Source organism: Alexandromys fortis, unplaced genomic scaffold (assembly GCF_014885135.2).
Source record: "Alexandromys fortis isolate MF-2015 unplaced genomic scaffold, M_Fortis_MF-2015_v1.1 scaffold_136, whole genome shotgun sequence".
In the NCBI taxonomy this organism is placed as follows: domain Eukaryota; kingdom Metazoa; phylum Chordata; class Mammalia; order Rodentia; family Cricetidae; genus Alexandromys; species Alexandromys fortis.
In genome coordinates, this window is record NW_026068024.1 from 2,882,864 (window position 1) to 2,903,220 (window position 20,357).

Consider the following 20,357-nt stretch of genomic DNA (forward strand, 5'->3'; position numbering starts at 1 on the left):
AAAGCCTTCCGTTAGAGCCTATGTTCAAATTTAATAGATAAAACAGGGCTGGGGAGATGGTTCAATCAGTAGAGCACCTGTCACACAAGCATAAGAACCTGGGTTCACATCACCCACCCTTGTGCAGAGGCTAGGCATGGGTCATCTAAACCCCCAGCAGGGTGGGATGGAGACAGTGAGATGCAGCTCACCGGCCAGCTAGTCTGATCAAATCAGTGAGCTTCAGGCTCAGTGAAAGACTCAGTTTCAAAAAATAAGACAGAGAGCAACTAAGATATCCAATATCAACCACGAACCCCCCCCCCATGCATACATACATACACATGTACACACACATCCACACACGTGCGCATACACCCATACATCCATGCATATACACACCTGCACATACACACACGCATAAACACATCCACACACAAACACCTGCATACACACGCATGCGCACACACCCAAGCAAACACATGCACATACAGTATAATAAAGCAATGTACAATCTTCTGGAGGCAGCCCCTTTGGTTTGCTGGTCTCCAGAGAGGCAACGACCTTAGCGTGCTAATCCAGTGTTGTTTTCAGCATACCACCAGTAACATGGAGTATCCGTGTTGTAACCTCAGTAACTGACAGCACGTACACAGGCACACATCCAACTTCTAAGTTAACGATAAACTGCAAAGGAGGGATAACAGCTGTCTCCCTCAAGGATGCTTCTGGGAATGCACCACTCAGAATCCCGATTGCTGATGCCACAGAAACATCTTTCGGTCCTGAGCATTTCTTTTCAGGCCAGAAGGTTAACTACAGCCTCGTAAAAAATCTGTGTTTTACAAACTTTTATCACTTTTTTGTTTCTTGTTATTACATGCCACAGCACCAAAGGAATCTGAAGTTCTGGGCTCCCGTGAAGACTTTCACAGAATCCTCTAGCTGTTCGTGCAGACATGCTGGAAGAAGTCCTCAGAGAGGATGATGGGTCGCTTGGCACTGACTTCTGGGAATAGCGAGGCTACCAACAGCCAGAGAGCTGAAAGCAACCATGCTGGGGAGAACAGGCAGGTAAGTGGGAAGCATTTTCCCATAGGCTTCTAAGGCACTTGCCCTCCAGTTTGCATGAGGTTTTGGCATGGGACACGGAGCTTCTAGAGAAGGAGGATCAACCACCAGGGTGGGCAATGTGGAGAATGGGCCCCCTGGGTATCCTCTGGGTTTCCCAACATGCACTCACTGCAACACACACGTAACATTCTTTCTGGTTGCTTCTGAGACAGAGTTTTGGGAGCCAGAACTTCATGCACTCAAAGTTCTCCCGCTAGATGTCCCAATCAAGCAGGAAGAAACCCAAATAAAGACCTATTTATACACCACGGAAGAATGCAGGGAAACCCATCTCAGGCAAAAGCTTGAGTTGGCAAGTGAACACCACCCACATCTGAATGGCTATTTTCATGGCTACTAGCTATTATCTAGCAAGCTAGACAAGAAGAGAGAAAACAAGGTCTGGAACAGGATATAACGTTCGATACCATCGTCTGGAAATGAAGAAACAAATGCAGGTACAATATACAATGTCCACTCAGTCCATAGTAAGCTGGATAAGAGTTTCACAGATAGGAAGAAAGGTCTATGCAGGGATGGTGTAAAAAGCAAATTACTACAGAAAATTAAAAAGTAAGTCCTTATTGGTAGGAATCAGTGACTTGGGGTATTAAACCCAGAATCCGGAAAACCATGTCATAATGATTTTTCACGTTGTATGCTATCATCTGGGAGTATACAACATTCGGCAGACTTATCAATGAATAAATACTGACTGGAATTAAACCATTCGGTGTCATTCTGGAAGACTGTCCTTGTAAATGTGGAACAGCATGCAGACAAAGAAAGGTGACAGATATATCTGCTGGAGGAAACGACGAGGGGTCCCAATCTCTAGAATATATTCACTGAGTCGGAGGGTTATGGGCTCATGCTCCCAAGCCTTCGGTAGAATATGAAAAGGAAGGTGGAAGTTTCTAGAAACTCCTAGAGGCACCTTCCCAAGCTTCAGCACTGGCCTGTACTTTGAAAACAGGTTAAATGAAGATGTATTGCATCACAGAGAGACCAAAAGGCTCAGTCAGTAGTCAGTACAGCCGGGGGTTTGGTCCTGGCAGTATCACTGCATCCTTCTAACTTGAGGTACCTTGGGCAGCCCCCCCCCCCCAGACACACTTTTGTGCCCTGGCAGTTATGTTTCTTTAAATTCATTGGCTCCTTGAGGAAACTCCCTGGCAAGTGAAAACAGCGGCGAAGGTAGAAGAATGCGGGGAATCTGGCTGCTGCCTGCAGTCTTTAGGAAGAGCAGCAATTACTCAGCTCTCCCCAATGTCAGAGGCAGAAAGGAGCATGTGAATCGGGCGAGTTTTGACCTGTCTTTGCCCAAGCTTCTCCCTCTGAGGTATGTCACCTACCTACCCTGGGCCCAGCATAACTGTAATAATTAACAGAGCAAATGAGAAACGAAGAAAGAATGAAAGCAGCAGGCCAGTGTAGACCTGGGTGGTGACGATTAGAACACGGGTAACAGGGACAGATTGCAGGCATCTCACGGACGTCACTAATGCCCCTATAATGATGCTTTTGCTGTCATCCGATGTGCCCCAAGAGATACAGCCAGAGCAGACTTCTTGGAGTTTTCCTGCTGAGCCTCCAGTTTCCAGCACCTGGCTGGGCATCAGGTGGATGGCCTCTACTCTTCTTTCCCTCTGTAAACACGAGCTAATACCTGATCCTTGGCCAGCACTTCTGGGTCATAAAAGCTCAGATCTTGTGACCAAAGAACAGCCTTGGGAACCCATCTGATTTCATCCCCCTGCTTTCGGACAGGGAACTGCCTAATTTCCTTGTGACAAATGAAGACAAAGTGAAGCACTGCGTAGTTACAGGGCTTTAAGTCACGGAGCTGTTTGGGTGATGAAGAAGGATCCAGAAGCCATGACGATTTTTTTTTTCTCCTTTAGTACCCTGCTCTCATACGTAAGAATCTGGTGATATCTACCCCTGGGAAGAGCCTCAAAACCGTTCTGAAACAAGCCAGGACATAAACAAGTACATTCACACAGCGATTAAAAGACGGGTCATTAGGCCCTTCATTTTAAGTCATAGGTAGTGGTAAGAATGTTCCTAAAACCTTCCAGAAAATATACCAGCTTGGGTTCTTAAAAAGCATACAGCATCCCCACTCAACTCATGGAGAGATCCTTCTACACTGATTTGCAGAGACAGGATGGTCTGAAACCCCACCCCTTTACCTCACCTGGTTCATACCTTCAAACAAACAATCTCCCAAGAGCAGGTGAAACGAGACATAAGCTTCATGCTAGGTATGCAGAATGATAAACTCCCATTCTGGGGGATGGAGCCCTGGGTCCTTATTTTTGACAAACAAAGAGGCTAAGGGGCGGGGGGGGGGGGACACTAAATAGTTCTTGCTACTATCTGGTTCAGGTGGAACATCCTCCAGGCAGATTCGCCTCTTTCTGACAGGTCTTCTGGAATCTCAGAGAGATGTCACAATCCTTCAGCATCTAGACATCTTTGGTTTAAACACAACTGGAAACCCTTTTTTTTTTTCTATGGCCTTTGGACATGAAGCTGGGTAAGTTCCCTCCAGGAAGTGGGACTCTGCCAGCTCAGGTTTCATCCTGCCCTGCCAGAAATTCCTTTCTGTCTTGAATCTGAGATGTTTGTTTATGAATTTTGTTTTGAAATGCTAAACAAGACAGACACAGTCTCTATTCACAGCTTACAGCCAGAAAGAAAAAATCAGAAGCAAACAAACAAAACCCCATTCGGGATAGCTGGTTGCTAAGGGCTTAGTTCACTAACTTTTAGAGTAGTCAAAAGTTAATGTCAAATCCTCAGGAATTAGAAATAAAACTAATGACACTCTTAAGATAGAGGCAGCCCTTAATTTCCTTCATTTATGGGTGTTTTGTCTGTACATATAAAGGCATGCCTGGTGCCCACTGAGAACCCTGAAACTGGAATTACAAGACAGCTGTGAGCCACTATGTGGGTGCTGGGAATCAAAGGCAGGTCCTCTGGAAGAACAGCCAGTGCTCTTAACCACTGTGTCGTCTCTCCAGCCCCTTCATTTCCTTTCTTCCATACTCGTAAGGTAAGTGTTTTCGGAATGTTTCCAATCAGAATGTTATACTTGGGTGTGACTAGCACTGACAGGGAAGAAAACCCCGATGTTCTGTAGGATCTTTTTTCTTCTCCTTTTGATTACAGGTTACATGCTCGAATACTTATAAAAAGACAGAGGGCATCTCCATGAAGGGTGCTAACAGAGTGTCTGGGGAAAAGAATTCCAGTTTCTGCTATATTATGAAGTTTGGTGTCCACAGGATTCAACTCTAAATTACTGATCTGAGGAGTTTACCGCCATTAGGTTCTTCCTCCTTGCTCCACAACAGCCAATAGGAAGTATTCGTCGCGGGAACCCTGAGCTAATGTTTATTTATCTACTAAATGGCACTCATTTCTAGGCAAGAAGGAAGGACACACAGTTAACAACTGCCATATTGTGGGACCACACCTACATTGTGTGTCAGGTATTTTAATCGTGGAATGCCTGCCCCTTCCCTTGTGACATACTCTCCATAGCCCCAGCAGGCCGATCTGTGGTAACCCTGAGGTGCTCACTCTCCTCAAAGGACACCACATGCAAGGCAGAGACCTGGCCCTGGGTCTTGAGACAACACCTCCTACCTTGTGACCTTTTAAAAGATATGAGTTTGAAAACTTCTTTCAAAGTAAGGATTCAAAGCACAGAGCGAAGCAGACGTTCACATTCCACCAAACTCCACGGGGCCTAGAAATTAGGGTTACCCTAGGCCAAGCCAAGGAACACCTTGTTCTCTGGACTACAGAGTCATTTTCTCTGGGGCAAACATCTGAGAGCAGACTCGCCATCCTCAGCCTCCCGTGCAAAGAGTATGTGTGGAGGAGGTGTGAGTATAGCCACAAACCGGGCTTCTGAATTTACACGCAGGGAAAGCCAACAATGATGAAAATAAGAAAGGATGCAAATTAGAATTACTGTTAGTTATTTTTTTTTAAAAAAAAATCTACCACGGGCGGTATTTAGTACTTAAGTGTAAGCATATAATCTTAAAACACTCCTATCTGCGCAATATCCTACAGTATATATTCACATTTGTTATTGGTAATCTTCACTGCAATTACCTGATGGAAGCTCACGGCACTCCAGGTTTCCATGAGATAACCAAAGCCATGGAACACTAGTCATGGTTGGTCTTGCAATTAAAAATTGAGTCAAGATATAAACATTGGTTGTACCTAGGCTCAAGACCTACTTTTGGTGGTGGTGGCGGTGGTGGTGTTGGTGGTGGTGGTGGACAAGAATGAGCTAAAAGAAAGAGAAGACACTCCTGGGTGGGGCTGAACCATCCGATCCTGGCGGTCAGAGGACAAGTTAGAGGCCTCTCACCTGCTCTGGTGTGCTCAGTACATCCCTAGCTCAGGTTTCCCTGTCTAGGACTGCCCCGAGCAATGAACAGCCCCAGGCCTCCCTATCCATCATTAAACCATGACCTCTACGGCAACAGGGGCCCTCTCTTATTTACTGTGATTGAAATAAATTGTCTTAGCAGGTGACGGTTTTCAGATACCCTTAGACATCAACTTCACGCTACAAAAGCTGTGTACTGGGAACGATCCTAGAACTAACCCTACAGTCCCCACAGGAGAGTGACAACCACCAGGGTCCACCCCAGGATTCCTGAATCAGAGTCTGCTGTTTGCTTAGGTGTGGGGGTCAGGGCCATGCACATGCTCGACATGTGCCCTGCCACCAAGCTATAATCTCTCGTCACCAAAGCTGCATTTTTAATAAGCTCCCAGGTGACCGTGGGCTGTTAAACCTCCAGAAGCCTAGTTTTTACAGAAAAGGGTATCAGGATTTTATAATGCAGAAACCAGAGCCACAGCAGATGCCCGTTAAACAATTTGTGGACAGATGTTTTTCTGGCTAGCCGGAGCTCCCTAACTTAATAGGGAAACGACAGACCCAGAAAGAGGGGAAAGTGGTTATTCTAGAAAGGAATGGGCTGCTTACACTTCTGTCTTTGAGGTTTGTATCAAGCACAGCAGCAGGTGGGCCTAGAGTTAGCAAGGTGATGAGTGAGGGGGTGGTGAGCTGTGCCTACATAAATCATCTCCTTAGTTCAAGGCTATGCTAACCACCAGAGTGACACCTGCCCCTCACCCCCCACACACACACTTGAGGAACTATCTCACCCCCCCCCCCACACACACTTGAGGAACTATCTGCAAAATCTTTCAGAATATAACATAAAAGAAAATGTACATTACTGATTAGAGGGTGCTTGCCCCTCCCCCCACCTCCCCAGATGAAATACTAGCCCACAGGGAAAGAAAAAAAAAAGAGCTAAATATACAATTCCAACGAGGCAACACAAAGAATTTTAGATTTCCTATTTACACAAAATATACAAACTCTGTAGTCATTATTTAGAGGTGGCACAACCAGCTGGTCTCAAGTTTATCTGGCTGCACTGGAGCTGCTGGGGGATGGCAGGAGGCGAAAGAACTTGAACCTACTGTAAAAATCCCACCCTCTTACTCCCAGCAGGCACTGAGGAACCAGAAGGTTAGGTGGAGGGAGGAAATGAGCCCAGGTCATGCTAGACTTGCATGAGCTGAGAAGGGAAGCCTTGCTGGATGTCAGCTGTTTTCCGCCCTGGTGTTTCCTGGGGACTGAGGGGAGTTCTTAGGACAACCCTATGATTAACCCCGAAAACACAGGCTCAGGAGAGGATTCCACACAGGCTACCACGTTCCTGACCTTCACGTTCATCGACTACAACAAAGGCATTTCTTGCCTTCAGAATAAAATGGGGGCTGGGGTGGGGAGATAGGGACTTGAAATGTGTTCACTTTGAAACAAACAAAGAAAAACAGAATCCTTTAAAAAAAATACTTTTTTCATCCATGTGGGCCCCAAACAGACACTTCAGAGTTCTGCGTTTACCCCGAGGGCATCCATAAACAGGTGTAGTTTGGCATGCCGCTGTCCATCGATGGAGAACGGTCTCAGATCTGACCAGGCCAATGGCAGGAGAGTGGGACCAGGTAAAGAGGGAGATTCCACCCACTTCACTGCCCACATTCTGGTGCAGGCTTAGCGTAAGACAGAACAAAGAAAAAACCCACAAAAGGAAACCTACCATCGTGAACCACAGCTCGAGTAGTAGTAAAAATGCAGGCTCCTTCTCAAGTGTTGGAAACACTCCGACACCTTATTGCAGGGGCTCGAAAGAGACCAGGAAGGCTACCACTTCAGAACCTCTGATTCTTATAGTAACAAATCTAACCCATAAGCCCAGCAAGCGAGACTACAGAATCAAACCCCACCTTTACTTGATTTGAACTTATATGGCTCCAGCCACCTTTTCTGGGTGGAGGGAGGTCTGTCTTATCTTGACTAAAGGAGCACACAGCAGTGGTTCTCCACCCTCCTCATGCTCAGACCCTTTAATACAGCTCGTGTGGTGCAGACCCTCAACCATAAAATTATTTTCCTTGCTACTTTATAACTGTAATCTTGCTGTCATGAATCATAATGTAAATACCTGATATGCCAGATAGCTGATAGGAGATATCCAGAGGGGTTGTGACCCACAGGTTGAGAACTGAAGTACAGACTGGAGCCTATCCCTGAAGGATCCCCAGGCTCCCTGGCTTCCTTCTACTCCTGTAGACAGCAGTGGGGGGGAAGAAAAAAATCGATGAACGAGTGATTGATTTCAGGGCCAAAGTGAGGCTGGTCTTTGAAAAACGATGCTTTGGAGAATTAGACCTCGAAGACGACAGGAATCTTGCTACTCGACCACGCCTTCCTCTAAGAATGAAACAGCCTAGACTGAGATGTCTCCAAAATCCTTACACGAAATGTACCATCTGGAACATGGGGCAACAACCGTAACAACGTGCCTGGCTTTGCCAAACATGTCTACCTTCCACGCATTTCACCACCTCCCACCCCGCCTCGTTTACAGCTGAAGGCTTCGTTGTCATCTCTGGCACCATTTCCTGAGTTAAACACACCCACATTTTTCAGGAATTTCACAATTAATCTCTGGAATGTGTTTTGGATCATTCTTCAAAGGATGATATAGTTGTTGTGCTAAGATGAATTCAATGTTTTTTTTTTCTCCTTTTCTCATCCCTTAGCCTTTAGTCCACCTACTTTCTGGGGTCATCATCTTATCTGAATCTTCATAGTGCCTGCACCCTGCATCTCCCAGACACCTCCCCATGTCCCCTGGATAGGAACTGAACCATGGAGAACAGAAACCTGTACCAAATCTCCCAATAGCTCCTATAAATGCCCGTAATATCCAGAGTTTGGTGGTTGTTCACTTTTCTTCATGAACGAAGCTGTCCGGGGCAGGTGGTTGCTCAACTGGTAAAGGCGCTTGCTGCCAAGCCTGACACCCTGAGTTCAATCCCCAGCACCCACAGGGGAGTAGGAGAGAACCAACTCCCAAATGTCCTCTGACATCCATACAAGCACACACTGTGGCACTCTGTATACACACTCACTCTAACACACACACACACACACACTCACACACAAACTCTCTCACAGACACACACACTCACACACACAGACACACTAAGATGTTCTATAAATGAACGTGACTTCTGCTTACGAACGGACCCCCGACACACTGCTTGCAGGGTTCCCTGGTTTACTGTTAACCACGTATTACCAGCAGCAAATTATCTCCATTCCTGCTGGTTTTGCCTTTCTGCTCTATGGTATGCAACTCATTTGTTCTCTGCCAAGTGTTTTATGTGACCGGGCTCCTTAACCACAGGGAGACTTCTATAAGCCTGGCAGTCAAAATGAAGGTCATTTCTGTCCTGTCATTTGTGTACGTACAGTGAAGAGTTGGTCCTGTGGGTTTGGTCAATATTTACTCTGAGGAGGAATTAATTGCTTCCTTGTTTACTCGAATTGGTTTCTCTTCCCATACATATTTTGCACGCTCTCTACTTGCCTTTCCTAATGACTTCTGAGGTAGAAAATGAAACCCATGCTTTGCTGACAAACAACAGTCTGGAACCCTGGCTTTGACAAGTTGCTCTAACTTCAGTATAGAAGCATTAACTTTGACCCGCCTCTCTTTGACTTCATTAGGAAAAACCTATACTCTCAACTTCCCATCCTCTCTGGGAGTAAAAAGGGCAGTGTCCGTGTGCCTCAGGACCAGCCAAACATTTTGGTATGTCTGCCTGGTCCTGGGCAACTGCTCTCTTAGGCCTCCCCTCACATCCCCCACGCTCTCCACGCAGGCATCAGAGGCTACTGACTGTCCCAGGGGACAAGTAAAAAAAAAACTGGAACAGCACAAGAACAGTTCAGAGCACAAAACCTTGCTCTTTGCTTTAAGTTCCCACCACACAATATTACATTCTTCCTGCCTCAGTGTGGAGCGTGGCGGAGTGGAAGCTAAAGTAACCGGGAAAACGGAGTTATGATAGCGGTACTAATCGGCACTAGTTTTGAAAACAGTGAAGCATCCAGCTCTGTATAGGCTGGGGCCACAGCGTGCAAGCTTCAGAAAACGGTGGTGCCCATCTGCAGTCATGGACACCTGACTAAGGCGGCACCGTCTTCAGGGCAAAGCTCTACGGTGGTGTCCACTCCATTCCTAAGCAATCTGTCCACGCGACGCCAAGCTCAACCTAACAGCTTCCTCTTCATCTCCCTAAGACAAAGGGCTGGCCCTGCTTCTTCGCCTTGCCCCACCATCAGTGAAGCATAAAGTATAAAGCCTCCTTCCCTTAGTTCCAAATTTCTCAGTGTCCCATCAAAATGATCTCTCTGCATAATCTCACTTTATGAGATCTTAAAGTTCAGGTCCCTTAAAAAGATCTCCCATCCAGAGGTTTAGAAGCCCAACTTGTGTCTTTGGATTGTAGGTGATTTTCCCGGAGACAGACGCCTGCCCAAGAACAGTCCAGCTAGGATTCTGTATCAGGAACACCAATGGGAAAAGAAATGACTTCCTCCTACACACCAGAAGGCACTAGTTAAGACTGGGAGAAAACTTTGGGTACCTGGCTCCATTTTCTTTCATCCAGCTTTCAAATGTGCAAGGTCACTAATTCGGGATTTATTTAATACCAGTCTCAGTGCAGAGAAGAAACCTCAGGGTATATGTCACTTGATTCACAGGTCTTAATTCGTCGTCTTTCAGAAATGAATCTTTTTCTTTGGGGTTCTTCTTATGGTTAGGACTGGTCATGTATTTTTAAGGGTCAGTGTGCCATAACAGCCTGAAACAGTGAGCCACATCTGTAAAAGGGTTCATTCTGGCCACCGATCCAAAACATTCTTGGTGAACTGTGCTTACAAACATAACTCTCCCCTGCCCCCAGCAAAGTCACTGTGGGAATAACAAAAATTTCTGCAAGCTGACAAGCAGTAATAAAAATTCATACTTAAGCCACGTCTTCGAAAGCAGGTTGATTAGTCATATTTTTATAGCATGAAATATATTTTCTCAGGCTAGCCAACTAAATAAGCTTTCGAAAGATTTTTCATTAACAGATACAACCAGTAGGGGTCATTTTAGTGCAAAAAATGCGGTCCATGAGACTTTGAACATGAATAAAAGCCATTCCTATTCATGTGAGTTATGATAAAAACACATGAATTTCTGAATAAAAATGGAAACTGAGGGAACCACCGGCCATTGAGAAATTTTATGCAAAGTTACAGAAAAAAAATAAAAAATAAAAGTGGGGGTGGGAGCACCTCCTAGATAATTAGTGACTTGGAAAGAGTCCTCTAGTCCTGAAAAAAAAAAGGGAAAATAGGTTCCTCAGTTAACTTATGTGTTCCATACATTTTATATTGATGTGAAAAATTCTAAAATTTTAGACACACGGTTGAAAAGGCCTCTCTAAATCTAGCCATTACATCATGCCAGAAAACACTGTCTCTTTTACCTTGGTTTCACGGGTTTAAGATTCTATTTGGCTTCTGCTTGTAGTGAAGGAAGGAAAAAGGGAAGAAAGCATGAAAGGAAAAGGGGGAGGGTGGGAGGGAGGGGGGTTGGGATGCACCCACAGCATTCAGCTACAAACAGGCCTGCTAAATGAAATGTCTTTCCAGAGAACACTAATTGAAATACAATCACGTCAAGAAACCCTTCCAAGCATTTTCAAGGCCAACAGTCATTGCACCTGGTGTTACCAGGGGTAAGGCAGGCATGCGGGATGGATCATTTCAGAGGAATGACAGGCTCCCCAACAAACTGCCAAAATCATTCCTTACTGTGACTTGGGGTGTTGTTCCAAAACACTTGATTACTGTCAATGCTCCCCCAAGCATTTCCTCCACCAGAAACACATGAAAAAACAAACAAGGGTCACACTCTCCTGAGCCTTCCAAAGTCCTTCTCACTGCCCTGCAGTTTCCACTGAATTTAATCAGGCTCCTCCTCCTTTACATTTCAGCCGGAGGCTGGGTCAAGTGATGCACTCCACGCGGCAGGGTTCAGAGAAGCACCTAGCACCTTTTAGTCTAAGTCATTCAGAATGCCTAAAGTCAAAACATGAAATTCTATCAGTCTGTCTGATGACCATTTTCCCTGAGCTGAGAAACAAACCCACGTTGTAAAAGGACACCAGGAGGGTCATTTCTGGGTGTCAGGAAAATGAGGGCACTATCCAAAAGGAACACAGCCCTTCACTCATTACTGCCCACTAGCTTCCAAATCAGGAAGGCCTTCCCGATTTTCCACTAACTGTCCTATACCTTAAAACCATGGGTAAAAATAAACGCGCGTGCGTGTTTAAAGAGTTATCGCAGCACCCAAGCCTTTTAATACACCCACTTTTGTCCCTAAGGTTGTCATCTCCTTTTCAGTAGCCCAGCACAACAAGCGCGCGCGCGCACACACACACACACACACACACACGGATGCTTCAGGATAAACCAGTGTCCCAGGGGCTGGCTGACAACGTGGAAAGGCAGCGGGCAGCTGTTCTCCCTAGCCACTACCCCAGAAAGATTGCTGACCCCTGCTCACTCATAGAATACCAGGAACAACGTCGTGGCCCCCCCCCCCAAAGTCTGAGCTCTAAGTAAGCAAAGGATCCTACTAGTACTGGACAATCCAGTCCATTAGCAAAATAAAAGAACTGATTACATCTCTTTAGACCTCAAACACACCAGGCACCCTGAGGCAGAAGTAGAGCCACACGCGTTTGGAGGCCCACTAATTTCCAGCCTCGGAGGCTCCACTATCAACGCCCAGCACATCTCCACACCGCGTTACACAATGCACCACGGCGAAGCCAATAGAGCAGACTCTGCTGTCAAACAAACAAAAAGACATCAGCACCAGCTCAGGAAACACGCGGATGCTGGATCTTGAAAGGAAACCTCTTGTAGTGAGCCATAACTTTTCAATCCAGATGCAGCCCCCACCCCACCCCCTTTTGCCGACCAGAAGAGTAAGCCTTTGACCGTTTCCAATACGCAAATAAATGAGTAACCACCATGTGTAACTTCGCCTGGGCTGACATATTCCGGAGCTGAAATTGATTTATTACGCGAAGGAGGAGGAAGGAGGTGAAGGAAGAGCGCAAAGAAAAAAATAGAAAGAGTCACACGGGGAGTGTTAAGCTGGAGCACAGGTCTACTCCGCTATCGGAAGCCGGCTGCGCCGACTGCATACAACCCTGGGTGCCACACTGCGCTATGCGGGCAGGGTGGCAGGGGCGGACTCCCCGAGGGGCTCGCGTGTGCCAGCCTCCGCAGTGTCCCCCGAACGCTGCACCCCGGCCCAGGGCGTGGAAGGGCCACCCAGTGTAAGACCAGATCACTGCACGTGTGCGTGTCTATGCGGGGTTGAGGGGAGCTCACCCACGAAACCCAACCTCGCCCGCCGCTGGGCAGGCATCTAGGGCAACCTCCCGGGGACAGCGACGGTCCCTCCTCCCCAGCAACCCTCTCTCCTCTGGGAAAAGTATCAGGCAAACTTTGTTCTGCGCGGGCCAGATGGGAGGGGGCGCGCGGCAGGGCGGCCGTACCTTCGCAGACGCCCACTTCGTACTCGGTGATGGAGTCGCCGTTGAGCGGGGGGCGGATGACACAGCGCAGCCCCCGGTCGCAGGCTCCATGGAGCCCATAGGCTCCACCGCAGCTCTCGTTCCTCTGGCGGGCGCACATGTAGCAGCAGCCGCAGACGCCCTGCACGATGCTCCCCGGGCAGTTCCGAGGCTCCTCGCACTTGGACTCGTCACAGGGCAGGCAGACCAGCGCCCGGGTGCCTGAGCGCGTCAGCAGCAGCAGCAGCCCCAGCAGCGAGACCGAGAGGTGCCCGCAGCCGGCCAGCCCCCTGCCCCCCGCCACCAAGTACATCCTCCTGCGCCGCCGCCTCCTCCTCCTCGCAGCCGGGCCGGGAGCGGGGCGGGCGCCCTCCCCTGCGCGGGGCACACGCGCCGCCGCCGCCGCACCCGCAGCCCGCGGTCCTTGTGCCCCCCTAGGGGCCCCCGGGGCGCTCCTCCCCTCGCGGGGCGAGGCCCCCGCCGCCCCTGCGGGCCGCGCCGACCCGGAGCCCACGAGCGTTGGCGCCAGCGGCAGCGGTGGCGGGTGGCTTCCCCTCCTCCTTCTCCTTCTCCTCCCGGGCGGGAGGGGGAAAAGAGGAAAAAAAGTTTCCTCGCGGCAGCTCCGGTTCAACCCAAACTTCTGGCGGCGACGGCGGTGGCTTGCGCTCCGCTCTGGAGCAGGGCTGGTGGCTTCCTCTGGTCCTCCGCTCTGCTGCTGAACGCCCGGTCAAGACGACGGCAGCGCAGCCTCCCGGCCGGTCCCCGCCTCCCGAGCCGCCGAGTGGGCGCGGTAGCACAGCAGAAGGTCCGTGGCGTCCGCTCCGTGTGCCCGGCTCGCCTCTCTCCCGCGCCGCTCCTCCGGGCGCTTGTTTATGGCTGGAGCCTCCGCCGCTCCGGCTGCGCCCTCCCCCATCCTACCTCATCCCCCCCCCGCCCTCCCCGCGCCGCGCGCTGCTCATTGGCTGCCCCCCCACCCTCGGGCCGGCCGGCCCCCTCCCCTCCCCCTCGCCTCCCTCCGGGGCTGCCCGGGCCCTTCCTCCCTCCACGCCTCCTCCTCCTCCCCCTCTCCTTCCTCCGCAGCCCAGCGTACCGAGCCGGCCCCTGCGGCCGGTCATCCGGGCTCGGGCCCGGACCCCGTAAGCGCGCTGCGGCCAGGAATAGGAGACACTCGTAGCAACGTTAGTCCCGGCCGGCACCGGGCCACGAGGGCTAGCCTGGGAGCGCCGTGGGGGCGGGACGGCTGCACCTCGGGGTGTTAGTTTTTTGAGTTCCAGAGAGTGGTGGGGATCCTAGCCCGAGCGATTGCTGCAGCCTAGGCTGGGCACTGGCCGCATCGAACCCCAGGAAAGGAAAGCGAACGCGTGGAATTTCCGCAAACTGGACGAGAATCCATCTTCCACTCGAGCTGGGAATAGACTTTGTCAAAGATATTATGTAATGGAGTCTTGGGAAGCCCGAGATGTCTCCAGCCAAACTGCTGGTGGGTTTGATTGCTTTAAATGGGCTAGGCAAATATTCTGAGCTGGGACAGTGTTGGGGAGGGCTGTAGCTTGAGTTGAATTTTAAGGATCCGCGTTCTGTATGTCTGTGCGGAGGTGCTGTATCAAGGGAGAGGTGACTGGAAAGTAACAGAGCTGAATCCTTCTCTGGAGTAAGGCTCAGTACTGGTTTACAAGTCTTGACATGAAGCTAGACTGCGAAAGCTTCTGCATCCTCACATGCCACCTGACACTGCCGTTTTGTTTTTCAAGCTCCTGAGCAAAAGAGGTGGGCTTTCCTTTCCCTCCTCCCATATTGCCTTCTTTCAAAGATTTATCTTGAGCATATTAATAAAGAAGGTATGTGGTTAAATATTCTTTGTAGTGAGCCAAGGAACAACGGAAGAGAGGCACTGTGCACGCGTGGAGGCACTGTACACGCGTGGAGGCACTGTGCACGCGTGGAGGGCTTATCCTCAATCGATTTCACAGAAGATTCGCCCAGTGATGGTTGTGATCACTGATCAGGCTAGAACCAGTAGTCCTTTCGTCGGTTCCTTAGTGCCCCCCCCAAGATAAATAAAATACATTAACAAAAAAAGGTGATTTGGATCGTTATGTAAAACAGTCTGGTGCTGTGGCAGGTGTGGAGGGGTCTTGGCTGCTTGACATGGTCTTGCTACAAATAGGTGGCCGCCAGAGAGACCAGGAACATCATGACTAATGGACCTAGAGTTAATGGCACCAGTGTAAGGCAAAAGGAGACTAAGATGCCTTTGGAATCCTGTTTGTGGAACAGATTTGTACTTGTGGAGAATATTTTGGTTTAACCATGGTAGTCCTCAACAAAAAAGCCAGAGTCACCAGTGGAACATTCCCCTAACCAATGACATCAGAGAACTATAAACGTTTGTGCTGAAGAGAGGAAATGTTTCATGAATTATACTGATTGTTGAAGAAGGAGGGTAGAGGGAAACTTCAATACTAGGAAGGGGGAGAGAGCACCCCCTTTTCTTGGGAGCTTAAACTGCTTTGGGGGTGACTATTATCCAGGCATTTATGGCACATTTCACACGGTCAAACTAGATCATCCCCAAAGGTTTTCATATCCTGTAGCTCTATAAAAAGTAAAGAGTGAAGTCATTTACAACCTGCTAGGTTTCCTTTTAGCAAAACCAAATATTAAAGCGCATAATAAATGTTTGTGTCTTGTTGCCCAACGAGGCACCAGCACTTCACAGTGGGATTTGCCAAGAGACTGTCGTCATTGAACCTTGTTATAACATCCCTTCCACCCCGACAGAGGTTATCTGTACTTCTGTCCAAATGCAAGAATAAAGACATTATTAAAAACATGGCAGATAACACTGCTGGGCTCAGGAAAAGCCAAGGTCAGGAAGTAGAGAAGAGGCAGAACTGTAGTTTGAAAGGGGTGTGTTAACCTTTGTCTAAAGTTTCCCTCTTCATTTGTACATTTGTTTTTCTTCCCTTTTGGGCACTATATTAAGAACTGGGAACCACTACAGACCTGAGCATAGGCAAGCAGCAAAATGGAGGCCGCTGCTCATCCTGCCTGAGACTTCATAGGTAGACAAGATTCGAAGATAGAAATATGGTAAGGAAGACTGACAGATGCAGAAAGGACTAACTTAAAATAATCCAGCAGCATGTGAATTAAGTCGCAGGAGTGAATGGGATTCTTGAGTACAGTAGCTAGTGGCAAGTGAGAAACCTCCAAGGCTTTCCCAGATTATCTGAGACTGGAGCTCAGTCAAAACATTTCTTTCTTGGGATCCTAAAAGGTATAAGGTGTCCAGAAACCAAAGCAACGCCAATATAGAAGAGATCCTGTCATCCTTAGGAACCAGACTAAGGATAAAGAAAGAGGCTAGTTCAGCTTAACATGGGCCTTGAAAGATATTCAAAATATTAAGAAGCAGGGCTTGTATGGAATATGGTTTAATGACTCTCGAGAACGCTTAAGGATATTCCCTTATCTGTTCTACAGCGCTCCAAGGTACCTCTCTGGAATGTAGTGTTGATCATGTTATAACACAATGATTAAGCACCTCTAAACTCAGATTGTCAGCCCATTGGAGGGGCCCATACTTAGAGCAGGCTTGAGTTGCAAAGGAGAAGAATTACACGCAAAAAAAGACACTTGGATATTTTGTCTGACCCATCTCTCTTAGTAATCATCTCTAAGCTAAGCACATGGAAGGCACAGTTCAGGAAGGAGAGTGTCTTAGAACCTGGAGCAGTGGGGGATGACAGTCCCAAAGCAAGAGAAGTTGCACTTTCCTCCGATGGAGGTCTGGAGGGAAGGGACAGTCCGCCCTCTGTTGGCCACTGGGCAGGTTGGAGGAGAATAGGATGCACTGTGAAAATCAAAGTGCCCAGTTGGGGGCCCAGCAGACAGTGGGACAGTGTGTGCACTACATGGAAATACTAGGAGAAGCTCCCAAAGTGTGTGGAAGAGCTTTCGTCCTGGAGTCACATTTTCTGGGATGGGCATGCTGTTTATGTATCCCTAGAGTGAAAAGAAAAATGTAGATACTGTCTTCTGAGTGAGACACATGCGTTATTAGAATAGAGTTATACCGTCTGGCATGGTGGTGGCATATGCCTTTAATCCCAGTCCTCGAGAGGCGGGCACAGGCAGATCTCTGTGAGTTCGAGGCCAGCCTGGTCTACAAAGCAATTTCAGTACTGCTAGAGCTGTTACGCAGAGAAACAACTCAAAAACAAACAAAAAAGAATAGAGTTATACAAGAGAAAAAAATCTTTTATTTAAAAAAAAACAGTTGCATACATATTACAGGAAACTATTATGACAGCCACGGGTCAGACTCCCTTTATCCTATTCCTCCTGACTCCCTGATCCCTAGCTGGCTTTACCATATAAGGATACTGACCAAGTCTAGGATCCGAGAATTTCAGAGATGAAGATAAACTCCTGGACTGAGGGTTCAGCTACCTGTTTTTCCACTCTTGGTCAGATGTCTGGGCTGTGCTGTCACCATCCAGCGTGTAACACTGAAGGGAGCTCTTGTCTCTTCTGCTTTGTCAGTGTGTGGCAGCTGCTCCGGAGACACTAACTAAATAGGAAGATCTGCACACAGAACACCGGTTCTCTTTAAGGTTCCACCAGATCCTTGCTTTCTGGGTACAAGTTTAAACAGGTGCTTTGCATTCCAAAGCAGTTCTCTCCTCTGTAAGATGAAGACAAGAATCCCAACGTTATAGGGTGTTGTATTGGGAAATGCATGTTCTCCTATGCTGTTTTTATTGGGAGAATCTAACTGAATGCGTTTCCAAGTTTTGAGCTTGAGAGGGTGACTCATCCAGCAGAGCTCCAGGGATCGACCTGACCGGTAGAGAGGGAATGAAAAGAAGACAAACACGCAGATGCACAGAAAAGCTAAGACCAAGTGGACAGGAGAAGCTGCGGTCCCTTGAAAGGCCCGGGCTGTAAACAGAGAGAGCAGCTACAGTGGATATTTTTTGCACACATGATCAACATCTGCACATGGACCAGAGGGATGCTTTCCCGTGCCTCTGAGCCTCATCTGGGGAAGGTTTTGCCACGTCCGCGGGTCTGAGACATTGGTCTTTCACACATCTGTGCTCACGTCAGCAACATAACATTCACTCAACTTGACTCTTTCCCAACAAGACAGAATCCTAGCTGTTTAATATTTTTTTTTATCATATATTGTTGTGTAACATCTGTCTGCCTTTTATTTGCTTTTTAAAAGCTTCTTGGGGTCTTCTGTTAGATCTACTGTGGCAGTCTCCACCAATCTTGGGATTTTAGATTTTGTGATGCTTATCAATTTCCTTCTCATCTTAAACTTATTTTAAAGAGCAGTGATTAATGATGATAACAAATAATCACTAACAACTTTTTATTTTATGCTCATGGGTATTTTGCCTGCACGCATGTCTGTGAATCTCTTGCCTGCTTGAATCCTCTGGAAGAGCAGCCAGTGTTCTTAGCCACAGAGCCATCTTTCCAGCTCTACCGCTAACACTTTTAAATGCCAGCATGTTCAGCATCTTATAGGGGTTCATTACTCTCCAAAACCTTCTATCCACCCAAAACTGGATCTCACATGCTATTGGGGACTGGCTTAAGTTGCCTACATTTTACAGGTGAAAGGTTTTAAGCATAGAAGGCCTTGTTCATGGATGTCAGGTTTGGACTACATACCTGTTTTTCCAGTCCAGAGAGGACCCTGGTACAATAAAGACAGTGATTGTAGCATGGACTAAGGAACTTTAGGAAGAGTAACATGGGTGGAATCAGAGGCTCTCTTCCCTTGGCATTGCACGCTATTTCTCAGAAACATCCTTCTCTTCTCACTACTGCCGTTGAATTAAGGTGCCACCTTCAGATGCCTCCACCCATTGATTGAAGTGCAGTTTTTTGTTTTCTGTTGTTTCCTATGGCCTTGGTAATATGTGTGGGTTGTGTTCCCAAGGGAGTCTCAGAGTTCTATATCGAGAGAGCCTGAGCAAGGCTGAGGATGCTCTAAGTGGGAAGTGGCATTTGAATTCAGACTTTAAGGGTAACTCTGAAGCCAGGTGGTGGGGTACATGCTTTTAAGCCCAGCATTTGGGAGGAAGAGGCTGGTAGATCTCTGCGAATTTGAGAGCGGTCAGGGAGAACCTGTCTCAAAAAAAAAAAAAAAAACCAACAACTTAAAAACAAAACAACAACAACAACAAAAACCTCTCGACTCACCGACTCACCAATCCCTCTTGCTCAGGGATTCTAGGACCATGGACCATAGGCAATATTACCCATCTTATGTAAGAACAGAATGAAAGAGAAGAACAGAAGACAAGGGAAGAAAGAAAGAAAGAAAGAAAGAGAAGAAAGGAGAAAGAGAAGGGAAGGACGAAGGGGAAGAAGAGGAGGGGAAGGAAGAAAGGAAGGAAGGGAAAGAAACACTCACCCTCATCATTGATATATAATAATTGACCATATTTGTCACACATCTGTTCAGGCTCATTTTTTCCCCTATAAGATGTGAAAACTAAACCAAGATAGACATCTTACTTCGCAATTGCTTCATTACTCACACTGCTCCTTAGGATCAATAACTGCATCATTTTGCTGCTGATAAAAATGCCCTTTAACAGGCCACATGCTTCATGGATGGCGCAGGAATATACCTTGAGGGTTTCTGTTTGTTTGACACACATTTTCACGGTCCCAAATAAAGTTATGGTCACCATCAAATCATCAAATCCTTGTCTGGTTATTTCCTTTGGTAAACTCCTAAATGGAATTAACCGTGGGTCAAAATATGTCCCATTTTGATAGGCATTGGCAAATGACTCCGCAGAAAAAAATTTATCCACATGTATTCCTTCAAACTGTGAAAAGTTACACCTTCCCAGTGGAGGCCCGTGCATTAAAAATCTTTATTCATTGCTGTAAAGAATCTTATATTATAAAATTATGCTTTTTGAAGTCAGGACCACGAGGGGTGCACCCACCCACGGAGACAGTGGGGCTGATCTATTGGGAGCTCACCAAGGCCAGCTGGACTACGACTGAAAAACCATGGGATAAAACCGGACTCTCTGAATATGGCGGACAATGAGGGCTGCTGAGAAGCCAAGGACAATGCCACTGGGTTTTGATCCTACTTCATGTTCTGGCTTTGTGGGAGCCTAGCCAGTTTGGATGTCCACCTTCCTAGACCAAGA

The 20,357-nt window shown here is 47.6% G+C and overlaps 1 protein-coding gene across 2 annotated transcripts in view; it reads right to left on the reverse strand.

Moving 5' to 3' along the window:
• Crim1 (cysteine rich transmembrane BMP regulator 1) overlaps positions 1–13,614 on the reverse strand; it is a 175,701-nt gene extending 162,087 nt beyond the window's left edge. For both annotated transcript variants that reach the window (XM_050163474.1, XM_050163473.1), the window contains exon 1: positions 13,141–13,614. In XM_050163474.1, coding sequence (XP_050019431.1) covers positions 13,141–13,471 — 331 coding nt within the window. In that variant the 5' untranslated portion in view covers positions 13,472–13,614. The remainder of the gene's footprint in view (positions 1–13,140) is intronic.
• Positions 13,615–20,357: the final 6,743 nt, after the last annotated feature.